General features: G+C 37.8%; 2 protein-coding genes across 2 annotated transcripts; one reads left to right on the top strand and one right to left on the bottom strand.

The window, feature by feature from the left end:
- Positions 1-882: 882 nt before the first annotated feature.
- LOC141674088 (uncharacterized) lies at positions 883-1,386 on the bottom strand. The gene has a single exon (XM_074480812.1). It carries the CDS (start codon positions 1,384-1,386, stop codon positions 883-885), a length of 504 nt encoding a protein of 167 aa, XP_074336913.1.
- Positions 1,387-5,592: 4,206 nt separating this feature from the next.
- Positions 5,593-6,222, top strand: LOC141674087 (uncharacterized). The gene has a single exon (XM_074480811.1). The coding sequence runs from the start codon at positions 5,593-5,595 to the stop codon at positions 6,220-6,222; it is 630 nt and encodes a 209-aa protein (XP_074336912.1).
- The last annotated feature ends 5,049 nt before the right edge of the window (positions 6,223-11,271 follow it).

The raw sequence follows: 11,271 nt of genomic DNA, 5'->3' as shown, positions 1-11,271 counted from the left end.
TGATTTTTTATGCTTTTTGGGCTTAAAAATATTTTAAGTGCAAATGTTTGCTTTCATTCCGGTTATACAAATATAGACGGGTTGTTGTTTTGCTTTATTATGCTTTTTGGGCTTAAAAAATATTCTAAGTGTAAATGTTTGCTTTCAACCCGGTTATACAAACATAGTCGGGTTGTTGTTTGATTGTTTATGCTTTTTGGACTTAGAAAATATTATAAGTATAAATGTTTATTTTCAAACTAGTTATACAAACATAACCGAGTTTTTGTTTTGCTTTTTTGTGCTTTTTGGGCTTAGAAAATATTCTAAGTGTAAATGTTTACTTTCAACCCGGTTATACAAACTTTGTCGGGTTTTTGTTGGCTTTTTTATGCTTTTTGAACTTAGAAAATATTTTAAGTATAAATTTTTACTTTTAACCCGGTTCTACAAACATAGCCGGGTTGTGGTTTTGCTTTTTTATTTTTTGGCTGCTGCCCGGGTATCCTTGTGTTGGGCCTTATAGAGATGCTTTAAAACAAATAGTAAATGAAAAATACTTCTCAATAATTTTAATTTTTTATACAAGAGATGGAATCATGAAGAGGTTGATTGCCATAGGCTACAAGTTTATGGTTGATTTGTAAATTGTTACTGGTAGAACTTTCAAAGCCTTTGTCCATGCCACGTGTTAAAAACCTCAGATTTATCCATATTCATTAGCTTATAATTCCCTGGTCTTAAGACTTCTTTCACCTTGTATGGCCCTTCCCACTTAGGCATCATCTTTCTAGTGTTGGTAGGATCCGAGGTTTTTGTGGCTCGAAGTACCAGGTCTCCAACTTGAAAGTTTTTTACCCTGGACCTCTTGCTGAAGTGCTCCTTTGTCTTTTCCTTGTACTTTTACATCCTTGCTATAGCTTGGTCCCGGACTTCATCAATGATTTCCATGTTTGTCCTTAGCATCTCCTCATTAGCTATTTCATCAAAGTTTATTGGTCGGTGAGAAGGGGATCCCGCTTTGATTGGCAGCATTGCTTCTATCCAGTAAGCTAGCTTGAACGGAGTTTCTCCTGTGCTTGTCCGGGGACTGGTCTTGTAGGCCCATAGTACGTTAGCCAACTCTTCTGGCCATTTTCTCTTGCTTTCTCGAATTCTCTTCTCGATGTCCCGGAGGAGGATTTTGTTTATGGCTTCTACTTGTATGTTCCCCTGAGGGTATGTGAATGATGACTTTTGTGTTTGATTCCCCGCTTTTGAAGATAGGATTCGAATTCTGACCCAACAAATTGTGGTCCATTGTTTGATACCAGGACCCTCGGGATCCCGAACCTCATCAAAATATTGTCCATCAATTTTATATAGTCTTGCTGGTTGATTGTCCTCATTGCCTTTACTTCTACCCATTTAGTCATGTAGTCGATGAAAACTAAGAGATACCTCATGTCTCCTATGGCTGGGGGAAAAGGTCCCCCAAACAGTGAAGGGGATTGGAGATAGGACTGAGAAGGGTAGGACTGGGTTGAGTCGGGACACGTTGCTGAATAGTTGGAACTGTTTGCATTTTTTAAGAACTCAACAGCATCTTGGTGAATGATGGGCCAGTACTAACCTTGCCTTATAATTTTGTAAGCCAGGGCCGTTGTAGACATATGGTCTTCGTATATTCCCTCTTGAACTTCCATTAAATAGTAATTAGCTTCTGTCGGGCCAACAAATTTCAGGATTGGGAAGGAGAAGGTCTGGCGATAGAGTGGTCCTTCTTCAAGAAAGAACTTAGTTGCCTTAGCCTTTAATCTTTGAGCTTTTCCTTTGTCTTCTGGAAGCTGTCCCTTTTCCAAGTAGTTGATGAATGGAGTCATCCAGTTCGGGGTGTTTTCTATCTCCAAGACTTCATCAGTGTCTATAATTGGCTTTTAAAATTGTTCAAAATAAATGTAGTAGTTCAGGTCTGATGAGTTCTGGACTAGTTTGGATAGGGCATTAGCCTCTGATTTCTTTTCCCTACAGATTTTTTAGGATTTGGTGTCTCGGTATCAAGGTAAGGTAGCTCTGTACCAAAGCTTGGTACTAGGCCAATATATGATCTTTTTCTATGTATTCTCCATTTATTTGCTTGACTACGATCTGGGAGTCACTGTAGATATTTAGGTCCTGCACCCTGAGGGTCCTTGAAAGTTTCAGTCCTGCGACCAGAGCCTCATACTCTGCTTGGTTGTTTGTTATTGGGAAGCCAAAGGGTATAGCAGTTTGGATCATGAAGCCATCAGGGCTCTTCAGGATGAGTCCGACTCCTGAAATTTTATTTGTTGAAGATCTGTCGACTTTCAAAGTCCGGGCTCTCAGGTTAAGAGTTTGGTTGCTTCCTGGGTCAATGTTCATAGGTGTTGGCTTAGATTCTAGAAAGTTGTATTCAATGATGAAATCAGCAAGTGCCTGGGCCTTTATAGCAGTCCTGGGAATGAAGTTTAGATTGAATTGACTTAGCTCCACTGCCCAATTCACAAGCCTTCCCGAGATGTCTGGTTTATGTATTATCTTCCTCAAGGGCTGATCAGTAATGACCCAGATCTCCCTTCTTTAAAAGTAACGTATGAGCTTTCTTGATGCCGTAACCAAGGCAAAGGGAAATTTTTCCAAACTTCGGTAACTGGTCTTGGCATCCTTTAGTTTTTAGATTACATAATATACTGGTTATTATTTTCCATTTTCCTCTCGAATTAGTGTCGCTCGTATCTATCTTTGATACAAATCTCCTAAGTGCTGCTAGTGACCTTGCTAGCTTCTGCACATCCTTCTGGGTTTGGAGAGCCTTCATCTCTTGGATTGCCATTACTTTTTCAGGATTGGCTTCAATCCCCCGTTTTCTTATCATGAATCCAAGAAACTTGCATGCTCCCACTCCAAAGATGCATTTCTCTGGATTCAGCTTTAGTGCATGTTTCCTTAAATTATCGAAGTATTATTTAAGATCCCCAATATGACCGTTGTGGATTTTGTGAGCATATCATCAACATAGGATTCCAAGTTTCTTCCGAGCTGGGACTTAAAAAATTTATTCATTACCCTCTGGTAGGTTAAGCCTGCATTCATCAATCCAAAGGGTGGCATGATATATGTATAGACTGCTTTGTGGGTGATGAATGTTGTCTTTGGGATGTCTTTTGGAATTATATTGATTTGGTTGTACCCAGAGAAGGCATCCATGAAGCTTAACATGAGGTGCCCGAGGGTGGCATCTATTAGTTGATCTATGTTTAGCATAGGGAAGGGATCCTTTGGGCATGCGTCATTCTGGTCGGTGTAGTCCACACACATTTTTCATTTTCCATGGGGCTTCTTCATCATAACTATATTAGCCAGCCACTCCGGGTATTTGATTTCATATATAATATCTACTATGAGCAATTTCTCCACCTCTTCATCTATCACCTTCTGCCTCTCCGGGGCAAAAATTCCTTCTCTTTTGCTTAACCGGCTTCATGTCCGGGTTCACATCCAGGATGTGCATTATTATGGATTTATGCAACCCGGGCATGTCTTTTGAGCTCCAGGAAAATACATCAGCATACTCTCGGAGCAATGATATCAACTCTTCCTTAAAAACTGTTTCAAGCCCGGACCCTATCTTCACCTTCTTGGAAGGATTGCTTTCATCAATCAGGATCATTTTTTTTCTACTTCAGCCTCCACCTTTGTTTGGTCCTGGGTGAATACCATCTGTTGGATCCGGGCTTCAGCATTCTTTTTCATGTAGACTTGAGCGTGGGTCGATGCCCTTTCTTGGTTGCTTTCCTTTGGTTGATATGTTTCAAAGTTGGTTGCTTGCATAGTAGGATCGTCCTGGTCAGAAACCGGGTATGCTTCGACCACTACCATGACTTGGTTACTTTTTGGTTCTTTCAATCCTTGCTTGGTTGCTTTTGGATCCGGGTTGGATTTAATAACTTGAACTTCTTTTCCCAATTCTTCCCTTGAGCAGGGGAGATGCTTTTTATGGCTTTGATGTTTTCGGAGAACTATGGCCTTCCTCTTATTAACTTGGCGAGTTTGTGCCATGACCGGGGCTTGGATATAGCATCTTTCTGCGACTTCATAATCTCCTTTGACTTCTCCGACTTCAATTAGGGTTCAGAACTTGATTTTCAGGTGGGATATAGAGGTTTTTGCTTGCATCCTGGTTAGAGTCAGGCGCCCAACTATGCCATTGTAGGATGAAGGAGTATTGATCTTATAGAATTTTATAACATGGGTGACTTGGTTGGGAGTAGTTCCAAATAGAACAAGCAGGTCCAGGGTCCCCTGGATCGGGACCAAGTTGTTTCTAAATCCATAGAGTAGGTCCTCCCGGCATTCATTTAAGTGGACACTCCCCAGCTGCATACGATCCACAGTATGATTAAAGAGAATATTAATTGAGGAGTCGTTGTCTATCAGCATTCTCCTGACTTCTTTGTCGAAAATATCCGGAGTTACTACCAAAGCCTTATTATGATTAGGATTAACCCCTTCATAATCTTTGTTGCTAAAAGAGCTGATCATCTTCGGGAATGACTAAATAGAGAGGACCTCATCCCATGGGTCCGAGTTATGGGGGGATGATTGGGAGTCTCCCAGGACTACATTCACCATATTATTGCTCTTTTTTTATCCTTCTCCATTCTGATTAGTATCCCGAGATATTTATTAGCTCAGGTTCCCTTTCTTAATTTTCTCCTCGATGAAGTACTTGAGAGATAGGAAATTCTCCATCTTGTGGCCATGTGTTTCATGATAATCGCATTATCGATTGTAGGGTCGGCTCTCCGGGGAAGTCTGCATTGGTTTTGGTGGATAGTAGAATGGCTTATCTTTAATCTCCTTCAGGATTTCCCCTTGGTTCTGATTTAGTGGATTTCAATCTGGCTCCTAACTGGGCTCCCTGGCTTGCTTGGTTGGTCCTGGGTCATGCCTGGATTCCGTTCCAGGACCAAGTCTCTAGAATATAAAAGTTTTATGCACCATGTGAGTTTGCTGGCTTTGTTTGAATTTTTTGTCCTGATGGTAACCCCCTTTCGGTCGGTCATCAGAGTTCTTGCTCTTGGATCCCCCATTCTGGGTCATCCTCATAGCTTGGAGCACATCCGTCTCTTTGATGAAGTTGACAGCCCTGAAATAGCAGCATCCAGGCTTTGAGGTTCCTTATTTATCAGTTCCATAATGTACCTTTCGTTATGCTACGTGTCTAAGTTTTTCCAAAAAATGCTCAAAGCTTCCTGCTCATCTAAGTTAGAGATCTTATTGATTGCTTCCTGGAAATGCCTCAATAACCAATATACACCCAATGAGAAGGGATTTAGGGGTTATGCTCTCTTACACATAAATATACACACATAGCCACCTTGCATTCTTATCTATCTTCATCTTTCCAAAGTGAGTTCTTACTCTCAAACTGGAGGCGCCGTGGGGCATAAACCCCTCTACGATGTTATTTTGCAGACACCCCACCACAGCTACACCATAACCGTAAGAAGGGTCCAGGCACGACGTTAGAAGGAGCAGCCCGCACACTGGAGTTATCATCGCCAAAGACTATAAACTAGCACAACCATCCCGAATTCAACCATTTTCCAAATGAAAAGAGAGGAAAACACCAAGGCAGATGAGCTCTCCAAGCGAGTACAGAACTCTTCAGATATGAGCTCCTCAGTATATTTCGAAGAACTCTTGGCCCTAAGCATTGAAAAAGTTGAAATCTTGTGCGACAACAGCCCGGAGAACTGGAAGACCCCCTTCATAGCCAACTTGAAACATGGAACACTCCCAGGGGACAAAAACAAGGCTAGATATTTGAAGCACAAAGCAACTCATTTCTTCCTCAAAGATGACCAACTGTACAGAAGAACCTTCTCTGCTTCAACCCTCAAGTGTGTAGATCTGGATGAGACGGATTACTACCTCCTGGAGGTACATAAGGGAATCTGCAGAGACCAACTAGCCAAAAACTACTTGGCCTACAAGGTAATTTGGCAGGGATATTACTGGCCCATAATCCACACCGATGCTATTGTGTTGGTGAAAAAGTATAAACAATGCCAGATCTTTAGTAACGTACCAAAGCAGAGCCTGGATATCCCAGCTTTAGTTTTCTTCCCAATCCCTTTTGCCATATGGGGAATCGATATCATGGGTCCTTTCCCCCGGGCTAAAGGGGATCTCCGATACGTGCTTATTGCAATTGATTATATGATGAAATGGGCATAAGCTAAAGCAATGAGAACTGTCAATCAGCAAGATTGCATCAATTTTATGGATGCCATTGTGATGAGATTTGGGATCCTAGTGGTGTTAGTCTCAGATAACAAGCCCCAATTCATAGGCTCCAATTTTGAAGCATATCTCAAAGAGCTCGGAATAAAGCACAAAAGATCTTCAGTGACGGACCCCAAGGAAATGGACAAGTGGAAGTAACAAATAGAACAATCCCCCAGGGACTCAAAAAAAGGTTAGAAGAATCCAAAAAGATTTGTGCAGATAAACTCCCGAAAGTCTTATGGTCATACAGAACTACCCTAAGACCATGCACCGGGGAAACTCCTTTTAACTAGCTTACAGCTGGAGGCCAAGCTCCCAGTGGAAACCGGATCACCATCTCACTGAGTTATTCATTTTGATGAAGTTTACAAGCTGAGCTATCTAAATAACACAGAAGTTCCAAATACATGCCACGTTGCTCGGCTATAGAAATTCTACCAGTGATCAAAAGGTGCACATCCCAAAGTAATCACTTTATTAAATAAGAACTTCAGAGCTGTATTACATTTTTATTACCTAAATAAGAAATTCAAGTCTGTATCCTGAATTACCCCAGAATGTAACCGTTATCAAAATTTTATTAAAATGGAATATCATGTTTTAAGCTTCCCATAACTTAGAATTATTTCATGCCTGCATGTTGTGCAAGACATGCATGTATAATAACAAGACTAAGTCACTTTGACAACCCTGAGATTTAGTTGTATGATAATCTAAATCTGTATTATGTATTATATTTCTTGAGTCTGTAAAAAGGTTAGAAGATTAGACTGGTGTATTTTTCTATAAACAGTTTCAAACCTAAGACTAAACTCTGGAAGAAGATCAAGCAAAGATCATGCCTCAGAGAAAAGATGTAGAAACTTGGAGTTGAATAAATCTATTTTATGAATAATGTTTTAAGTCAAGATATCAACAAGTAACATATCTAGTTATATAGAGAAGTCATTCGAGAACTCCAGAATGACTTATCGAGAAGTCCAAAATGGTCTATAGAGAAGTCTCAGAGATATCAACAAGTCAAATGAAGATGTGAAGATTGGAGATATCGACAAGTCATTTCTGCATGTAGAGAACTCAGAGATATTGACAAGTCGAATGAAGATGTGAAGATTGGAGATATCGACAAGTCAATTTCTTATTAGAGATCTCAGAGATATCGACAAGTCAAAATGCATATAGAGATATTGTAATATCCGGGATATAACGTGTAATTATTTTTATCAATAAATGATTATTATATGATTTTTGGTGAATTATCTGATGATTGGTGTTGATATGTGGATATTTATATATGAAAAGTATAGGTATGTTAATTTTATTATGTCCAGAATAAAATATAGATAATTAAGGTATTTTTCTGGTAATTTTTTGAGTGTTATATGCTTTTATATTAATGTATGAATTTAATAATTATTTTCTGAATAATTACAAAACCATTTTATAAAGCCGGGAATCATCCAACTTCAACCATTTTTACATTTTTACGACCCGAAACTCTTCCGAAAACTCCTTCCTAACCTAATCTGATAATTCCGGACATTTCCCGTGTTTTGACTTTTTCGATCCGGATTACGGTTTGACCCGTGCGCGGCCCGGCGTAAGATTTTCGATACGAAAATCATTTCGATAAAGCAACAAAACCCGTATTATCAAAAGACAAGATAATATTACATTATTTTCGTATAAGGTGTTTTATAAGAAGCCCGGTTTCGATAATTATCCAATACGGGTACCAAATCCGATCGTTTTTGTAGTAACTTAACGGCTAAGTACCTAATTTATCGATCCAAAATGAACCAATATTCCATAAATATATATAGCCCTTTTATTTTTTTCATTTTATTCGTAAAATCATAATCAGTCAGTAAAATCCAGTGAAATACAGAGAAAACCCTAATTAAACGTTACGCTCTTGAAAATCAAACGCACAAATGAAGGTGTTATCGAACTTCGATTCGGGTGTTTCATATATCAAATCGAAGCTCTCGAAAATTTCTTTCCGAATAAACCATCACTTTTGGTGCAGAAATCAAGGTTAATTTCTTATTTATTTATTTTAATTTGAATAAATTAAGGATTAAAATATGAATTTTTTCTCTTGATGTTGTTTGTGTGATTTGATGTTAGAATCATGTAGATCATGAAATTCTGGTCAATTTGATATATTATATGATTGATTTTGAGCTTCATATCATAGAGAAATTTGGGATTGATTTTCGAATTTATAAACTAGGGTTTGAATTTCGTATGAATATTCATAATTCGAATTGGGGCTTTCTTTTATACTGATTCTGGGTGAAATATGATATCACCAATGAGTTCAGTAGGTTTCCATGAGTTGATTCATACTTTTCAATCGATTAGGGGAGTTCGATTTCGTGTAGACCGGAAAAGGGAAGACTCGTCGGCGACGGCGAGCTTCTTCAAGATTTTCCGGCTAGTTGCATGAATGCTTACCGAATTTGATTGTTTAAGTAAGTTTCTGGTAGAGTCCTCTCGAGTTCTGGAGATTATGGTAACAGTTTGAAGTCGATTGCTCGGATTCGCCGACGATAATTTTCAGATCGGCCCCTAAGGTTTTGGGAATGGTGACTTTAGGTCACCAAAGTTTCAGAATTAGCAAATCAACCCTGATACTTCTAAACACTTACACTTTTCACTATACGACTGAAGTTTGAAAAACTGACACTTTAACCCTTTTACAAATTATTTTTAAAATTTGTTTTTATCTATTTATTTTAATTCCAAAAATACTTTTAATGATTTGAAAATTCAGAAATAAATATTTTTTATCTAATTAATTAATTTAAATTCATAATTAATTAGTCAATTGGTCAATTAATTTAAATATTAATTGATTAATTAATTTAGTTATTTATTAATAATTTTAATTGATTATTTAGTTAGATTTAGTTATTCCTTTTGATTTGAAATTTCCTGAAAATAGTTTCGAACTTTAAATATTTTTTTAAATTATGTTCAAGTCTCGATAATTAATATTAAATCATTTTAAAGTCAGATTCGGGTATTCAAACCCTGTTATTAATTATAAAATGATTCGTAGATCCGTTTTAATTCCGAAAAATGTTCAGAAAAATTCGTATTAAATACCTGGAAAATCATTTTAACCCCGAATCTTCTTCGAATAATTATTTTAATTGAATATCTTACGTGTTACATATTATATGTGATCTGATTGATGCATAATATGACTGTATGTGCATTGTTTAACGGTTTTGTTTATAACTTTCAATCCGTACGTCGGATTTGGGTGAAACGAAGGGTAGATGAAAGCTTATGACGTCTATGTGACAATTAGAATGATATGAGATTGAGTATTGATAGATACATGTGATGCCTAGAAGTGTAAGTGAGGCATAGGAAAGAAGGCAAGTGATCTGTAAATAGAACTCAAGAGTAGAAAGAGAAGGCAAGTGATTGATAAATATAAGCAATGCATAGAAAGAGAAGGAAAGTGATTGATGAGTAAAACTGTTAGACAAATACAAGTAAAGTTAGAAATCATCTATAATAAGGAAAGTACTTCTGAACCTTCTTCAAGATATATTGCAAATATTTTCAAACTTTCTCATAACATGTTGCTCGTATTCAAAATAAATCATATTTTATATTGCAAGCGCTTTAAACTATTCAACCTTGAACCCTGATTCTTATTGATCTTGAGCCATAAGACTTATTCTTCATAAACCATTGAATGTTAAATCTCAGATACGAGCCAGACATATATGATACTACTCCACAAATACATATCTACCACATACCAACCCTTATGCCTTATTTAACAGAAGACCAATCCTTGTAACCCTTGAACTCTTGGTCTTCTACTTTCCGATTCTTTCCTTGATAGAAAACCAATCTTTTTCAATTCCTTGTTATACCTTCATTATATTATGAATCACCATATGCTTCAAGATAAATGTTGTTTATGATTCAGTTTATTGAATTGCATTGTTTATCATATTGTTATTTTGGAATTGGATTATTTTTGAATATGGACCAGATTCGTGGTCGGACCAGATTTGTGGTCATAATAGGCCAATGTGTGCCTTGGATCCAGTATATAGAGCAAAGTTGGGAGCCTTGATCGGGGTTAGTGCGTGATTGATCAGCAACCTAACCTTGATTTTAAAATAAAAGTGAATATCCAATTCTAATCATTGCTCATCCAGAAACTTGATTCTTTAGAATCATTTCAATTGATCATGGTTTAACCTCAATTATTGCTATTATGACTTGCTGAGCTAGTTAGCTCACTCTTGCAAATTTTTTTATGTTTTCAACAGTTGAAAAGGAAATTGTTGGTAACGAGGATTCCCTGTCCAATGTGCGAGCTAGGATTCCAGGTTAAGTTGGATCGAGCTAGCAGGAGCTTTATATTGTAGATGAGTTATGCAAGATTGTAAGAACGATATCATTATCAGTCATAAGTTGAACTAGTTAGTATTTGGTACGATGTAATAAAAGTTAAGGTTGTGGCCTATTTTCATACTTTAACCTGTTGTGATCCATGGTTGTGTAAAGAAGGGTCAATGCATATAATATTTTATATACAGGTTTATATATTGGGTGTGTGTTGTGAACCCCAAACTTCTGACCCGGGTTTGGAGGGCGTCACAGTTTTGCATCAGAGCCACATGTTATAAGTCACCGAAACAAGCCTAGATTATCGAGAATGGATAGGGGAATAAAATTAGGAAATATAAAGATAGAACATCGAAAGGTTGAGTGCGACTAAATAGTAGGTTTTGGTATGATTCGTGATGAGATTCGAGATTCTTATCTAGCGACGCGATTGTCAGATAGCGGCAATGACAAATTCTTTTATCCCAGGATCGTCTGATCATTCGGAGCCTTCAGTCGGAGGACCATCATCCGATTCACGCCCTGCTCTTCCATTGGTGTTATCCATGTCACCTCCTGTTGCGACGGTTGCACCTTTTCAATCTATTATCCCATCCCCTGATGTGAGACTAC

Source organism: Apium graveolens, chromosome 7 (genome assembly GCF_009905375.1).
Source record: "Apium graveolens cultivar Ventura chromosome 7, ASM990537v1, whole genome shotgun sequence".
Taxonomy (NCBI): domain Eukaryota; kingdom Viridiplantae; phylum Streptophyta; class Magnoliopsida; order Apiales; family Apiaceae; genus Apium; species Apium graveolens.
Note: the sequence above shows the minus strand (reverse complement) of the source record. Positions and strands in the feature narration are given on the sequence as shown.

Coding starts and splice junctions, on each gene's coding strand:
- LOC141674087 (XM_074480811.1), top strand. CDS start 5,593: ATGAAAAGAGAGGAAAACACCAAGGCAGATGAGCTCTCCAAGCGAGTA.
- LOC141674088 (XM_074480812.1), bottom strand. CDS start 1,386: ATGGGTAGAAGTAAAGGCAATGAGGACAATCAACCAGCAAGACTATAT.